Genomic DNA, 17,575 nt, shown 5'->3' on the forward strand with positions numbered 1-17,575 from the left:
TGGTGTAGCTGTTTGAACCGGCGTTTGGACTGTATCTGAAAACATTATTTGTAGAATTGATGTTGGTGTTACTGTGAACAGTGTCAAAGCCAACAAGAGCCATTTCATACTTTTTATTAGGTTCGAATTCAATGGAGTTGTCAAACTCAGTTTGGATGACGCTGTTTCTTACGGTTGGAGTTTCTTTTTTTGCTTTTGCAAGGAGATAAAATCCGCTCATCTTTTTATATAGAGTTGGGAAAATAAAAATTGTCAAATCCGCTTCGATATTTTCCACAATCCTTTTTCGAGGATAAATCAATGACTGCAAATCCGTGAGGTTGAGACCAGCAATATTTACAAAACTTTTTAAACTCTTCTATTTTCATATCGCTGGATACATGATCTTGGTAAATGTGGTTAATGTTTTTAGAGTCTTGAGGAAACAAGCAAATGAAATTAGCGTTTTCTCGGATGGTTTGTCTAGGTAGCATAAAATAATTTTGAGCGAGGTAAAAGCAGTCAACGTTAGAATGTCTTCCTCGGATATAGTATTTTTCACATTTGTTTTGTTTGGTCAATTGCAAATCGTCAAAGATCATTAAATTGTTTTTGGATGAATCAAGATCTTCTGGTTCTGGCACATCGTCAGCTGTTTCGAAAAATTGACATTCCATATCCTCTGTGTTATTCCATTTTTTTGAAATTTCATCAATAACACATTTAGGACTTACGTTTAATTGTTCAATTTTGCTTTGAATGTTAAACAAATCAAGAATAACCTCTTTCGGTAATTTCTTCTCGAACGAGTTTTTTAATATTTTATATTCCGGTTGAAAAAGAGATTTGCCAAACACTTGTAAATGATTGTAGTCTAGCCATCCAGGTCTTAAAAGTAAATTGAGCAGCAGCGTCGTTTTACCACAACCTGATTTCCCAATAATGATTCCGCGTATACTTCTAGGCAAAAGTTTGTTGTTTTTTCTTTTGTTTTTATTTACATTCCATGACAAATCAATCACTTCCATTTTTTATTATGTTGAATATAAAAAATGTATTGCGTTAAATGTAAAAGAATAACAGAAACGAGCAACTTGCACCATGCTATAAGCAAAAGCAATAGAAATATGCTTAAAGGAACTTGCGTCATCTGCGGAACGACTAAATGTAAGTTTGTTTCTACGCATACGCTTAGCGGAGGAGACTTGGTAGAATCGATCAACAAACTCTCAAACAAAATAAAGCTTCCATGGGCAAAGTTTCCAGGAGAAATGCACGTTCCAGGTATGAACTTTGCTGGACCTGGTACCAATTTAGATAAAAGGCTCACTTCCACAGACATGTATCAAGAGTGGAGCAAACCGGTGGATAGAGTGGACAATGCTGCATATCACCACGATTTAGCTTACAAGTATTTTAACGACAAGCAAATCAGAAATTTAGCAGATCAAATGATGCTTGAAGAAATGGATTCTATACAAAATCCTACTCAGAGAGAAATAAGCGAGCGAAAAATCATCGAGCCCATCATCAAAGCCAAAGCCAAATTCGGATTAGGTGTTAGAAAGAATTTCCGCAGATCTAAAAATACAGTGAAAAAAAATTTTTGATTTTGAGTTAAATAAAAATCTTGTATATAGAAAAGAGATGAGTTTTATTACAATTGAAAGTTTTGATGAGAGCAAATTATCAGTTGGAGAAATTTACGCGGCAACCAAACCAGTCGTATATCAAAAAGTGCCAGTAAAATATTCTTATCCAACTGGAGATGGTCCTCTTGTATTACGAACACCTATATTATTTTCGTATGGCGTATGCGAGAATAAAGAACCAGCAACACAAAAATTGACTGGTTATTCCATGTCCTTCGTTTGCTTTGATGCTAAAAAGGGAAAGACAGAACAAGAAGAAAAGTTTATTAGCACAATGGAAAAGATTACTTTGTTTATTAGAGGTGAAGTGGATAAATTGTCAGCCAAACTTAAAAAAGGAGGAAGAAAAAAGCAAATTAATTCAGAAGAATTGAGTATTTTAAAGTATAAACCTGATCATTCTGAATTAGCGCCAGTGTTTTATGCAAAGACGTTTACTAAAAATGAGAAAGACGAAATACTTATTACTTCTGTATTTCATAGAAAGAAAACAGATCTTGATATAAAAAATGGAATTAAAGGGGAACATAGTAATAGAAATTTAGTCAGCTCTTCTGGACATAATTTCCTCAATCAAAAATGTTATGCTATTGGAGGGCTTAGAATTGAAGGAGTGTATATAGGTTCATCTATTATGTCTATTCAAGTCAAGCTGGTAGAGGCTGTTATCGTGAAAAATGCGACTTTTTCTCATAGCATTATGGAAGGATTAGACTTAGAGGAAGTAGAATCAGATAATGAAATAGAACAGGATGATGAAATGTAAATCACTTGTGAATTTTTTTTAAAATTTTTCTGAATTTTAAAAAATGATCAACGTTGAAGGAATTGTACTACCGAACAAACCTCTAACCAACTTTCAATTAATAGATGCTGTTAAAAAGCTCAAAATTAAAAACTTTAGAGGTGTTTTTGTGAGGGATGAATTGCCGGAAAAGACAAGAAAAAAAGAATGTGGAATTGTCAACACAGGAGATTCTAGCACAGATGGATTTCATTGGATCTGTTGGTATAAAGACGGAGACAAAAAATACAGCTTTGACTCTTATGCTCAGCCTCCTCTTGTTGAATTGACTAAATACTTGAAAAGTCCAGTCTTTTACAACAGTGAAAGAGTGCAATTTGGTAATACTTCTTATTGCGGCCACTTGTGTCTTTACGTCTTGAAAAAATTACAGGAAGGGGATGAATTTCAAAGCGTTGTTAACACACTTTGGTGAAAAAAAAGTCGTGTCTATATAAAATGATTGACAAATTTGGTAGAACTGAATTGGGAAGGTATTTTTATGATCCTTCTTCATCAACAATCATAACAGGTGATCTCTATGTCAGAACGGATGGAAACAGCACCATCACTGCAGATTTAGATTACAACTCTCATAAAATCATCAATTTGGGTGAACCGACTAACGCACACGATGCTGCTACAAAAAATTATGTGGATACGCATGCGTCAGGTGGTGCTGTAGTGGGAACTACAGATTTGGATTTAAATTTTCACAGGGCGATCAATTTGAACGAACCAACCAATTTGCATGACGCCGCCACCAAAAATTACGTCGACGTCAGCTCGAGTCTATGTGTTAAAACAGACGGATCCAGTACAATCACAGGAATCATCGACATGAACTCTCACAAGTTGATTAATGTAACTGATCCTACCAATTTAAAAGACGCTGCAACAAAAGGATATGTAGACAGCAAAGTTTCTTACAATAATATTTCTTACGTAGACATTAACATGACAGCTCATAAGCTAACTAATTTGTCTGAACCTATATCAGCCTCAGATTCAGCTACGAAAAATTACGTCGATACGCATGCTTCAGGTGGAACGACTGTAGGTGCAACAGATTTGGATTTGAACTCGCACAAATTAATTAACGTGTTCGATCCAACCAACGCACAAGATGGAGCGACAAAAAATTATGTTGACTTGCTGTTGCAAAAATCGAGTTTGACCAGTGTCGTTCCAAGCTCTAGTTTTACCAGTTTGGGATTAAAGTCTCAGACGGTAGCAGCGTTAACCACTTCTCCTGTGTTTGCGTTTTCCGGAAAATCCGGTGTACTGAGAAGATTGTGGCTGGCTTTATACAGCTCCTCTGGTACGAATATTCCAGGCCAAGTTTTCATTCGAATCTTTACAGATGGAGAAATTAACGTTGGGAATTATGCAGAAACAACAGAAGGAATCGGTGTGGACAATACTGGTCTCGCTACTAATTTGCTTTTTTCTCCTTTAGGAGGAGCTTTTTACGCCAATTCTTTGCAAGGTTGCAACATGTATAACACCACTTCATTGGGAGGATATTTCACGTTGGACATGCCTTTCAGAAACGACATCTCCATTCAACTGGTAAACAGAAATAACACCGCCATCACGTATTGGATTCAACCGTTCATTTCCACACTTGCTTCTATTCCTGCGACAATCCCTCTTTACAAGCTGTACTGCAGAACGTTTCGATATTTGAACACCACTTACGGTAGCGAATACGTTTTGCTGAACAGCAACGGAAAAGGAAATGGTTTGTCGTTGAAATACATCAGGATGCACGTCATCGGCTCCTCTGGAAACTGGTGGGAATCTAGAGTTAGAATGTACGATGGAAATTCACCTCCAGGTAACGGAACCGTTGTCACTCCTTGGACACCGTACAACACCAACAATTACACCTACTTTCCTGGTTATGACGGTGACAGTACATGCATTTTTTCCTCCTCTGGACTGGAAGATTTTTACTTGTCCTCATGGAATGGAGCAAATGTAGCATCGTTTAACAACAAATCGACTGGGCTGTTGTATCAATCCACATCCTCCATCGGTTCTACATCCACCATTTCTTTTTACAGAAATTTTGGAGAAGCAGATTCTATGCCTACTGTCGCAGCTGGTAGAAGACTCGTTGTCACGCTCAACTCTGGTGATGCTCAAGTCGGTCAATCCGGAAGCTTTTACCTTCTTCTCGGACAAGTCTATTATTACGCTTAATGTACAGATGAAAAAAATTTTTGAAAATGACTTAAATAACTTTCTATTGATATATAAACTGAAGATGAGACAGAGTGAAATAATAGAACGAATGAATGCAATGGAAGAACTAATGAGTTCAATGGGGCAAAACATACCGTGGAAAGATCTGTATAGTATTGAAAGAGATCTGGATAGACTTGAAAGAGATATGTTAGATTTACAAGATGAATTAACTGACGATATGCTTGAAATGTTTGAAGATTTAAGAGAAGATTATAGATATAGTTTAAGGCTTAATCGTTATGAAAGCGAAGATGATGAAAGCGAAGATGATGAAAGCGAAGATGATGAAAGCGAAGATGATGAAAGCGAAGATGATGAAACGCTTAAGAGTTTAAGGTATTTGTGGAATGGATATGAAAGCGAAGAAGATGAAGAATATGGAGATAAAATTAATAGATTGAATGCAAGGTATATACTTCGTGATGAAGAAGTATACATCGTAGAAGAATTCATTGTAGAAGAGGAAATCGAAAATGAAACGTATGAGAGTATAAGGTATTTGTGGAATGGATATGAAAGCGAAGATGAAAGCGTAGAATACATTGATGAGGAGGAGGAGAAAAGAAATAGATTAAAGATTGAAGCATTGCGTAAAGGTTTTCATAAGGATAAATATAGAGTGTGTGCTTCTGTTGCTTAAACAGATTTTTAATTCTTTTTGAAGAATTGAAAATTCAAGATGGAATAAAATGATGTATTAAAAAAATAATTTTTTTGTAATAAAATGGAAGCTCAATATAAAAAATTTTTTCATTATGATCGAAAGGCGTGTAATAAATCATTTCTTTTTTTCGACAAGTATTTGAAGCACCCTCCCTCAAAAGTAGGAACGAGATATGAAATATTTGCTCAAAAAGACATCACACTAAATCGGCTAAGCCATCAGAAAATAACTTTTATGTTTGGAATAAAACTTAAAAGCGGATTAGCTTTAGTGAATTTGAGGGAAAGCCTAAAATCAAAACTGGATTATTTCAGTCACAGCATCATACTATCAGAGTCGGTGGATAATGTGATCATGGAAATTTACAATAACAGCAAGTCAGATGTCATTATTAAAAAAGGGGAAAGTTTATGCTTTGTCAATTTCATTAATGAGTGAAAAAAAATATTTTTTTTCGTTTAATAAAAATGGAATACAATTACGATGCTAAATCTAAAATTTATCCAGTTCTTCCAACAGCTCCTGCAGATGAAGGACACAATTACCGTCTTCAAAAAATAAGCGAAATCCAAAAAGAGATGGACAACGAGAGGAAAAAGAGAGTGCATATGAGCAAAAAGTACCATCGCGCTTTCAGAATCATTTCTTTTGTAGACACTACGTTGCAAGCAGGTGGTGTTGCGCTTGGAGTTGTTGGAATTGGAACTTTGAGCACCATCGCTGCTGCCCCTGTTGCGATTGCATGTGAAGGTGTGGCTATTGGAATGGGGTTTTTATCCATTGTAGGAGGACAAGTCAACAAAAAACTAGCATTAAAAGCGGAGAAGCATGAAAAGATTAAAGTGTTGGCAGAGTCAAAATTGAACACCATCAACAGTCACATTTCAAAGTCTTTAGTAGACAACGTTGTGAGAGATTCAGAGTATGAATTGATTTTAGACGAGCTTCAAAAGTTTAAGAGCTTGATGAAAGAAATAAGAACTAAAACAAAAATCAACATTGACGAGATAACTAAAGAGTCGTTGATCCAAAAAGGAAGAGAAGATGCAATAAAAGCGTTCAATAATATGTTTAAAAAATCGTAGATTTCCACGGATTCAAAGAATCTAAGAAAAACTAATTTAAAAAACATAGATAAGTTTGCGTTTAAGTTTTTTTCTTGTGTTTTAAAAAATGTCCTTTTTTAAAATACTAGACCCAAACAAGAGGGATGAAATTGTGAGAGAATTTGTTGAAAGAAGAAAAAGAATATATCAAGATAGTTTGAATGAAAATATTTATGATGCTAATCTTCAGACTGATTTGAGCAAGCTTTACAAGCCTCTGATTGAAAGCAATGAAAAGATGCAAAACGAACTAAAGAGCATCGCATACAGAGAGGCTGAAAACACTCCACTGGCTTTGACTTATCCAGAAAGCGAGCCGTCGTCAATTAAAAGAATGAATTTAGGAGGTATTGTGAGTTACTACATGGCTAAATATGCATCGAAAAAAGAATTATGCGATAGAGTTTTTGGAATTCATGCAGAAGGTGGAAAATTGCATATCGGTAAAGAAGAAGTAACCATCGATGAAAACGACGTCATTATTGGTGGAGAAAAGTATAATGGAACAATAGGACTTTGGGAACTAATTTCAAGGTCGAAACCTGATAAAACCAAGTACACTGATGACGACCTTAAAAATCATGAAGATATACTTATTAACACTCAAGCAATGGAATCTGATGTAAATCCAAACAGACCAAAAGCTTCGAGAGCTGAAAAATACGTCACGATTATAAAGCCTATTTGGGAAAAATTCATGATAAATAAAAAGGGTAAAAAAGGTCATGGTGTGATTATACTTCCGAGCGATTCAAATGCTCTTGTGGAAAAGCTCAACTTGAGTATCGCTGCATGGCATGCTGGAAATAAAGAGTCGAGAAATGTGGCTGTTTCCATTTGCGATGAGCTGTTGAGACAAAATAGGATTAATAAAGACGAGTACAAGGCTATGATGGCGTATATTGATGTAAAATAAAAAAAATCTTGGAAATAAAAAATGATCGTTTATAGAAATAGATATGTTAAGAAGCATATTGTGGGCGGAAGTGGGATAATTGACACGCTTAAGAATTTCTTGAGAAGAGCAGCAGCTTCAAGCGCTTCAAGAGCAGCATCTACTTTGGCTAATAAAATTGCAAAAACTGAACTGGGAAGAGAAGCAATCACGGCTACTAAATCTGCAGGAAAAGAGCTAGCTTCTACAGCCATTTCCACTGCTAGAGATGTGGCTATTGATAAAGGTAAAAAGACTATTGAAAAATTGTATTCCAAGACTGGAACTCCAAAACCACATGAAGCTGCAAAGAATGATCTCAACCTTAAAAGCAAAGAAATTATTTCAAGCATCGTTAACAGAGCAGCACCAGTTATAGATGAATATTCTATGCTTGGATCAGGATTATCGAAGAACAATGCGATTAGAATACAAGACCTGGTAAAAAAGGGAAATGGGCTTTTGATTGCATGAGGATCTAAAAAATTTTTTTTCTTTGACGTATAAAAATGGCAAATTCCGATGTTTTAGATTTTACAGAAGAGATTATTGTTGATGAAGAAATTGAGAGATTTGAATTTCATGAATACGAACCAGTGAATAAAAATCTAAACGTTGATGGAGAAATAAGAATCAATATTGAGCAGCAAGATTTGTTCACGCTTCCATCTGAGGCTTACCTTTTGGTTGAAGGAAGACTTTTAAAAGCGGATGGAACTTCCTATGCGGATGCAGATGTCGTTACTTTGGTTAACAACGGTATCATGCACATGTTCAGTCAGATTTCTTATCAGTTGTCGAATCAAGAGGTGGAAACCATTTACGATCCTGGACACGCTACCACCATGATTGGATACCTAAAATATCCAGTAGAGTTCCAGATTTCAGAGGGTATGAACCAGCTGTGGCAAAGAGACGTAACAGCTTTAGCAGATCTTGTCAACAACACTGGATATAAACAAAGACAAAATTACATCATTGCACAGCCTGAAGAAAAAGGAACGTTTTCGTTCTGCATTCCTTTAAAGCACATTTTTGGATTTTGCGACGATTACGATAAAGTGCTCTATGGATTTAAGCATACACTTGCTCTTGTGAGAAAGAGCGATAGTGATGCTATTTTTAGAACAGCTGCAACAGCTGCAGGAAAAGTGGATTTGACTAAATTGTCTTTTTTTATGCCTCATGTCACACCCTCTGTTGTAACTAGTAACAATCTTTACAAAATCATTGAATCAAAAGTAGATGTTCCATTTTCGTTCAGATCTAGACAATGTGATACCATCGCTGTTCCTGTATCAAACAACTTTAGTTGGAGGTTAAGCGCAAGATCTGCTAGTGAAAGACCTAGGTATGTCATTGTTGGATTCCAAACCAATAAATCTGGAAGTCAAGAATTAAATCCTTCAGTCTTTGATCACTGCGATTTGAAAAACATATATGTCACCTTAAACAGTGAAAGGTATCCCGCTGTTGATTACAATTTAGACTTTAATAACAACAAATACTCAAGAGCTTATAGAGATGCCTCTAAGTTTGACAATAGACTTTATGGGACAAACGAAATTATAGCTCAACCCAATTTGTCTGCCTTAAATTATAGATACATTTGTCCTCTTTTTGTTTTTGATGTAAGCAAGCAAGCCGAGAGGTTAAAAACTTCAGTGATAGATGTGCAAATAAAAGCTACATTCAATGCAAACGTTCCTGCAAACACTCAAGCCTTTGCTGTCCTCATTTCCGATAAATTGCTTAGGCTTAAATCAGATGGAAGCAGAATGAATATTGTTTATTAGGTGCAGAGCACCCACATGAATTCTTTGAATTTATTGATGTCCTTCAAAATAATATTTTTTTTAATAAAAAATGAGATATACGAAAAAGGATTTGAAAAAATTACTGAAAGAAAACGGAATTTCTAAAACGTCAAACAATAAAATGTCGCTCATGATGCTTGCGGTTGAAAACAACTTGATTGATAAAAACGAATGGATTAAAGACGTGAAGGAAGAGCGACCAGTGGGTAGACCGAAAAAGGATTTTCATTAATCTAAAATAGATCTTAAAAATCTTTAGATTTTCATTAATCCAAAATGGATCTAAATCTGTTAAAAGAAGAATAAAATGAAACAGTTTTTTCCGTTTTTTCTAGAATGCAGTATAAAAGAGACTGACGCAAATAAAAAAAGACATCTTGAGCTTCTTGCTTTTGGAAAAACAGGTGTGTTTTGCGAATCTGTTTACGTCACTGAAAACGGAGATTTTAATATTCCAAAAGAGTACAGTGATGAAGAGAGAGACAAGCTTTACCGACTTGTATGGAGTGGTGAGACAGAATATTCACGAATGGAAAAGAAAATCAAAGAGCATCTCAGTACTTGGAAAGGCTTGTCTAAAGAAGAAAAGCTAAGAATGATTGACAAGTATGTGCTTGTTTTGGATTGCGATTTCGAGGAGAAAAAAAAGATTTCTGGAAATCTAAAAAGCGCAATTTTAAATCATTCACTCGGTTCCAAAGACATTGTATATGAAAACTTTAGAATACTTTGTATCCATGAAAATTCTTTGAATTTTTAAAATTCTTCAGATGTCAGAAATGAAAAAATCGAATTTGATTTAAATAAAATCTTAGCATAATAAAAGATGCCTTACACAAGAAAGCTTTTGAAAAATTTGTTAAAAGAAAATGGTGTTTCCAAAACGTCTGACAATAAAATGTCGCTCATGATGCTTGCGGTTGAAAACAACTTGATTAGTAAAGATGCATTTTTGGAAAACTCGAAAGAGGTTAGACCTGTTGGAAGACCTAGAAAAAATGAGAAAAAAGAAAAGAAACCTCTTGATCCTAAATATGCGAGACTTGGTTTAATTAGAAATAATCCTTTAGGTTTGAGAATAACTCATGTTGATACTGGCGAGGTGGTGGAATACAAGTCTGCTTATGAATCGAAGAAAAAGACGGGACATGGCTGGCAATACTTTGCGATACGAAATGGAAAAGTAGTAGATGGATACAAATATGAGATTTTTTAGCGTGAGAAGTTTTTAAATTCTTTTATATATTGAATTTAAAAATTTGAAAATGATATAAATAAAAATCTTACGTTATTAAAATGGAAAACAAAACGGTGAAAGAATTAAAAGAAATTGCTAAAGAGCAAAAAATAAAAGGGTATTATAAAATGAGAAAGGAGGAACTTATAATGGTTTTGCAGCCTTCTGCTCCTGCTGTTCCTCGTAGACGAACGACTGAGGCAAGACCTTTGCCAGTTTTTGTGAGACCTGTCATTGCTCCTAAACCAACGGTCATTCCACCAAGACCTGCTGTTGTAAAACCTCCTATTGCTCAGAAACCAATTCATTTGCAAAGACACATTCTTGATGAGCCTGTTTCAGATTCATCACCTGTCATAACACCTAGACCAGTCATTCCACAGAGACCTTCATTTTTTTCAAGTCTGACGGCAGTTGCAAAAAGTGTGACATCCTATGTTGCAACTAAGTTTAATGATATTAAAGAATGGATAGACCCCTACGTTCCTGAAATAGTTAAGAAGAATGTAAGCGAATCAGTGAAACAAATCGATGAAAAGATAAAGTCTATCAAATCACTTGTATTAAGAACAGTGTATAAACAGCCCGTGTCAAAGCCTTATAAAATAAAATTCAAGTTGACTGAACATTCGGCAGAGCATGCTGCTAGACAATTTTCTTATAGACCTTCTTCTCGATACCAAAACATTGCATCCTTTTTTAATTTGGTGAGAGAGTCTGCTATCAATGTCATGGAAGGAGAAAGAAACACAAAGGTTAGAATTATTTTAACGTGTGAAATGAAATCTGTAAGCATCATCACTGGTGAAGAAGTGACTAGGGAAGCAACCTTTTCATCAAGATCAGAGATTATTCTAGCAGCTACAGATGTAAGAACGCTCATAAGCGGAATGGAAGAAAAAGTCTTGGAAAGTAACACCAAATACAATGCGTTGGGATCTAATTGTATCATATCAAAGATTTTAAGAATGGATATTAACTTTATTGATTATGTACCTCTCAGTGGTTCTTCCTATATTGAGCTGTCTGATGATCTGAAAAACAAAAATGCCATCATCAACATTAAAAACGACGACAATCAATGCTTTAAATGGTCAGTCACTCGAGCGTTGAATCTAAAAAATAAAAACAACGAAAGAATTGATGAAGACTTGGTTCTAAAATCAGAAGAGCTAGACTGGGATGAGATGGAGTTTCCTGTGAATTACCATAAAATAGACATGTTTGAAAAGAATAACCCAACTATAAGCATTAACGTCTTTGGGTATGAAAATAAAAAACTTTACCCTTTGAAAATATCTGACTTTGTAGATCGAAAGCACTGCATTGATTTGCTGTACATTACAAACGAAGACACTGACCATTACTGTCTCATTAAAAGTTTGAGTCGATTATTGTCTACGCAAACATCAAAAACAAAAAGAAAACAACATTATTGCCGAAATTGTCTGCAAGGTTATGACCAGGAAGAAAAGCTCCAAAAACATCGAGAAGACTGCTATAATAACGCTTCAGTAAGAATCGAACTTCCTAAAGAAGGGACAACTGTTGAATTTAAAAACTATAACAAGTCTATGAGGGTTCCGTACATCGTATACGCAGACTTTGAAAGTTTCACCAAGCCTATCAACACTTGCACCCCAAATTCGAAAGAGTCATACACCAAACAATATCAAAAGCACGTTCCAAGCTCCTTCTTCTATTACATCAAATGCTTTGACGACAGCCTTTACAAAGAAAAACCAGTCATGTACACAGCAGAAAGCGATGAGGATGATGTGGCGCAAAAGTTTGTAACCAGTCTTGAAGCTGATCTTATAAAGATTTTCGATAAGATTGATATAGTAAAAAAGAAAGTGGTTACTGATAAGGATGAAAAGAATTTTAAGGATGCAACCCTATGTCATATTTGCAATAAAGATCTTAACGGTGATAAAGTCTTAGACCATTGCCATTTGACCGGAAATTATCGAGGAGCTGCTCATAACAAATGCAACTTGGATTATAAAATTCCAAAATTTATTCCCGTTGTCTTTCATAACTTGTCTGGTTATGACGCTCATTTGTTTATTAAAAAATTAGGTGGAAAACTCAATTGTATACCCAACAATGAAGAAAAATATATCAGCTTCTCGAAAAAAATCAAAGTGAGAGAATTCACTGATAAGAAAGGTAAACTTCGTAAAGTATTGAAAGAGATAAGGTTTATTGACAGCATCAGATTCTTACCCTTCGGTTTAGAAAAGCTAGCTAAAAATCTAACTGACGAACAGTGCAAAAACGTGGCTGAACATTATAAAGAAAAAAAACAGTTTGATTTGATAAGGAAAAAAGGCATTTACCCTTATGACTGGGTGAACTCCATTGAGAAATTCACTGAAACGCAATTACCTCCTATTGAAGCCTTTTATTCCAAGCTAAAAGATGAATCAGCAACAGTGAAAGACTATGCACATGCTCAAAACGTTTATAGCGAATTTGGATGTAAAACCTTTAAAGACTATCACGAATTATATAATATTTCAGACGTCTTGATACTTGCAGATGCATTTGAAGATTTCAGAAGCACATGTCTCAGTCATTACGGTCTTGATCCTGCTTGGTATTACACATCCCCTGGTTTGGCTTGGGACGCCATGTTAAAGAAAACTAAAATTAAATTGGAATTGTTAACTGATATTAATATGCTCAACATGATACAAAAAGGTATACGTGGTGGAATTAGCATGATCTCCAATCGATATGGAACTGCTAATAACAAATACATGAACGATTCCTACAATCCTTCAAAACCATCTACATTCCTCCAATATTTAGATGCTAACAATTTGTATGGATGGGCTATGTGCAAACCTCTACCTGTTAGAGAATTCAGATGGATGACTGATGACGAACTTTTAAATTGGAAATCCATGCCTTGCATTCTCCAAGTAGACTTGAATTATCCTGAAGAGCTTCACAATGCACATAATGACTATCCTTTAGCTCCTGAAAGATTGACTATTGGAAAAGTGGAAAAGCTGGTCCCTACTTTAAACAACAAGGAGAAATATGTCATTCATCATGAAAACCTAAAACTCTATGAACGGATGGGTTTAGTTATTACCAAAATTCATCGTGGTATCACCTTTGAAGAAGAACCTTTTATGAAACAATATATTGACCTCAACACTAGATTAAGAACCGAGGCTAAAAATGAATCTGATAAAGAATTTTTTAAACTCATGAACAACTCTGTCTTTGGAAAAACAATGGAGAATATTCTAAAACGCGTTGATGTTAGGCTTGTTACCACGAGAATAGAAGTCTTAAAATTATCCAAAAGTCCTCGATATGAACGAAACACCATTTTTGATGAAAACCTAATCGCGGTTCATATGAAAAGAACAATTGTCTACTACGACAAGCCTGTTTTCTTGGGAATGAGCATCCTTGATATCAGCAAAACACTCATGTTTGAGCATCATTACGACTACATGAAGCCTAAATACGGGGATAAGCTGAAATTACTCATGACTGATACTGACTCTCTGTTTTACGAAATAGAAACAGAAGATTTTTATCAGGACATTGCTAACGATGTAGAAAACAAGTTTGACACGAGCGACTTTACTAAAGACCATCCTGCCATTGAAAACGCTGGATTCAAAGTGGGATTGAATAAAAAAGTTATCGGAATGTTCAAAGACGAGACTGCTGGAAAACAAATTAAAGAGTTTGTTGGGCTTCGACCGAAACTCTACTCCTATGAGATCTTTAATGAAAAAAAAGAACACAAAAAATGCAAAGGTATTCAGAAAAGTGTGATTGAAAATCACATCACTCACCAAGATTATTACCACTGCTTAATAAATAACAAAGAAAAGCTTGCTACCATGAACGTCATACGATCTCATCTTCACAATATCTACACCGAAGAAATTAACAAAGTCGCACTCAGCGCTAACGACGACAAAAGAATTATCTTAGATGACGGAATTCACACACTTGCCATCGGACACTACAAAACAAGACAATAAACAAGAACACCCATCTTAAAGAACTCGTATAGAAATAACATGATTATTTTTATACTTCTTCTTGATTTTTTAAACACGATTCTTAAGTATTGCTTTTCTACAACAACATGATATCAAGTGTTCAACATTTTTTATGCATCCTTAAGTATGGGAAAGGGTCAATGAGCTGGAATCCGCTCATCCTAGTAGTATTGTACGACAAATGGACGTTTTATGGTGCATAATTAAAAAAAGCAAAAAAATACACAAAGTTGTTCATCTCCCTTTACCAACAGGGGACGAAAATAAAAAAGCTTCTAGAACTTGTAAATATTTGAAATAAATGAACTTGTAAATACTCTTGGTCTACATATACTGTTAGATACGGTAGACAAAAATTTAAGATAGGAGAAAAAAACTTTTTATTTGAAAATAAGGAGTTAGGATTACAGTTTGTCAAACAATATCTGTCTCAGATAAACATCTGCAGAATATCCTACCAAGGCCTGCATCATTTGCAAAGAAATGCCTCTAATACGGGTCTTAAAAACACAAACATCTTTGAACTGTTTTTTTTTAGGAATCTAATCTTGGAATTACCGCTGCCGAGTACATTAAGGTATTAAGAGAATTTGAAAATATGGATTTTAGAAACTATTATAGAAAGTCATTAAGCTCCACATGTCAAAGTTTTGTACAGCTTTCTTCGAGCTATCTAAGGGCTACAATTTTTTCTAAGGAACACTTAGTTGAGCAAGTATGCCTGTATATACCTGTGTACAAAATTTTTAATTGGATACGAATTATGGACAAATAACATCATCGTAGGTTTTAAATGATTTTTCTCAAATATCTTACTATAGTTTTTTTTATTCAGCCTTTGAAAAATTATCGGTCTGTGAAACGTTTTCTTTTTTAAAAAATAATTGACTCAACTCATCCAATTTTCTAGAAATAGAGTTCCAAGATCGTTTCTTGCTGGCTGAAGATTCTCCTTTCAGAGACACATTTTTGCCAGCTTTAGCTTCAAATCTCTAATTTCGCTGAATTCTTTTCTTAATTTTGTCTGTGAAGCTCAATATCATCGGTCAGCAGATAAAACAAGTAAGAGGAATGTCTATTTTTATAATTACGGTAGCTCTACGACAAAAATACAAAACAGATCTACAACCTTTTACATATATTGACAATGCCATCTTTTATATGTGAGCTAAGGTTGTCACCAATCAACACCTTAGGGAATCAAGTCTTTGACAGTACTTCACCTTACAGTTGATAATTTTAGCAATGATTAAATCATTTGTCAGGTCCACGAGTATTGTCAGTGAATTATCAGTTAATTAAGGAACATGTTTAACTGTTCAAGTTAAGGTTAGGTTAAATTTAAATATGATTTTCAAGTTCGATTCGGTTGGTGTATTTATTTACAAAGGGCGACCCTTAATTTGCTGAGTGTCGGATCTCGAAAAATTGTTTACTTGAATGCTTTTTTTGTTTAATTGTAAAGTTTCTGTGAATCTATTGGATGCTAGAAGTTGAAAAAATCTGAAAAAGGCAATCATAAGTTGTACCATCAATTGCATATTTGCAATCATCAGACGATCTTTCAGTTGTTTTTTTATTTACCGAAGAAAAATGATGCCGGAATTAAAACTTTGGTGCAGGATGTAACATTTGAGGATGAACTTTTACATAGATGTATTATTATTTTAATAAAATAGAAGCGTATTGGAACTAATATCGTCTGCAAAGTGATGAACAGAACGTTCCATCTTAGCCAATGTCAGTATTTTTTTTTATATCAGAAGAAGGGAATGATGAAATATCGCTTTGTTGTGGATATACAAATTGTGTGAACATATTGCGATAACGCCGCATACATTTAACCTGCCACCTATAATTAATTCCAGCAAATTCACCTCTCTGGATGACCAAACCAACATAGAACCTTTTTAAACGTTGTTTTGAATCAGATTTCAATGGCACAATTACATAATCGCCTTCTTTAACGTTGACAGCTTCTATTTCCACGTGACCACTGAAATCAGCATCCGGATAAACCTGACAAAATGAATCATAATAATAGAGTAGCCATCGAAATATAGACAACATTGTATACAAATGTTAAAAAACTGAAGTAATTAGTAAAAATGATTAAACTGAACCAACCTGATGATATTCCTGATTGAGTGGCACTATATGAGTTTCAATGTCTTTCTTCAAACGATTTGTAATGAAACAACCCGAAGACCCGTCTGACACTTTTCTAACTTCTATGACAAACCTTCTAATTGGGATAACACAATCCATAGATTTTGTTTGAGGCACAGTGACAATTCTATCCCAAAAAATATCAGTGGTGTCACTCATTTCATTAATATATTGTCGGGGTATAAAAATAAATTTCAATATTAAACTTTTTATTTTAACAGTTTGATAAAATTGTTCAGCATTAGTATAGCTCTCTAGCCATATATAGCTCTCTAAACTGATCTCTAAACTGATCTCTTCACCATACCCCTAATCCCACCAACATTTCCTTTTCCATGGTCTGAAGCAAAAAAGTTCCATATCAGGTCAATGTTAAATAATTCTTTCCAATGAGTCAGACTGCAGAACAAGGATTTCTGTTTAAGCTGGTTAGCCGTTTCATCCGAAAATTTATACACTGATGTGCCTGGGGAATGTTCTATAACATTTTGCAATATACAGTTCATGAATAAAAATGCAGCTTTTTTTGTGTGGAATAATGTATCTGAGACGATGACACCCCCCATCACCTAAATACCATGTGTACGAAGTGAAAATTTTACATTGTTGATGTGTCCAATGAGAAAATCTCATCCTGTTCAACAAAGTTTTAATTTTTAGCAAAGTTCAACTTGGATGACAGCTGTTGAATTATTTACGTTTTGTTTTGCTTGTTGAAACGCCACAAAAAAAAAGCCTATAATTTGATTCTTTCAGGAGTATATTTATCTAACTTGTGTTTACACAAAACACATTCACGATCCATACATTTCTTGTTGGTCTAATCACAAATAACCTCGGCGAGAAAATCCGGAAATGATGCACTAAGTTGAGAATATACTTGTAGCACTGAAAGAAGAAGGCAGGCATTCTCATGGTAAATACATTTTTACACATTGTT

At 34.7% G+C, this 17,575-nt stretch overlaps 3 protein-coding genes across 3 annotated transcripts; 1 reads left to right on the forward strand and 2 right to left on the reverse strand.

Annotated features, from left to right (window-relative positions):
- Positions 1 to 224: 224 nt before the first annotated feature.
- On the reverse strand, positions 225 to 1,007 carry LOC149889590 (uncharacterized). The gene has a single exon (XM_090083964.1). The coding sequence runs from the start codon at positions 1,005 to 1,007 to the stop codon at positions 225 to 227; it is 783 nt and encodes a 260-aa protein (XP_089940090.1).
- Positions 1,008 to 8,136: 7,129 nt separating this feature from the next.
- Positions 8,137 to 9,168, forward strand: LOC149889591 (uncharacterized). Its single transcript, XM_090085147.1, has one exon. It carries the CDS (start codon positions 8,137 to 8,139, stop codon positions 9,166 to 9,168), a length of 1,032 nt encoding a protein of 343 aa, XP_089941273.1.
- Positions 9,169 to 16,197: 7,029 nt separating this feature from the next.
- Positions 16,198 to 17,338, reverse strand: LOC149889592 (uncharacterized). The gene is made up of 2 exons (XM_090085148.1): positions 16,594 to 17,338; positions 16,198 to 16,485 (listed from the first exon to the last, which is right to left on the reverse strand). Exons 1-2 carry the CDS (start codon positions 16,792 to 16,794, stop codon positions 16,198 to 16,200), a joined length of 489 nt encoding a protein of 162 aa, XP_089941274.1. The 5' UTR covers positions 16,795 to 17,338.
- Positions 17,339 to 17,575: the final 237 nt, after the last annotated feature.

This window comes from Hydra viridissima, unplaced genomic scaffold, assembly GCF_058129835.1.
Source record: "Hydra viridissima isolate aposymbiotic clone 2 unplaced genomic scaffold, HvirCarnegie_v1 scaffold_4, whole genome shotgun sequence".
Classification (NCBI taxonomy): domain Eukaryota; kingdom Metazoa; phylum Cnidaria; class Hydrozoa; order Anthoathecata; family Hydridae; genus Hydra; species Hydra viridissima.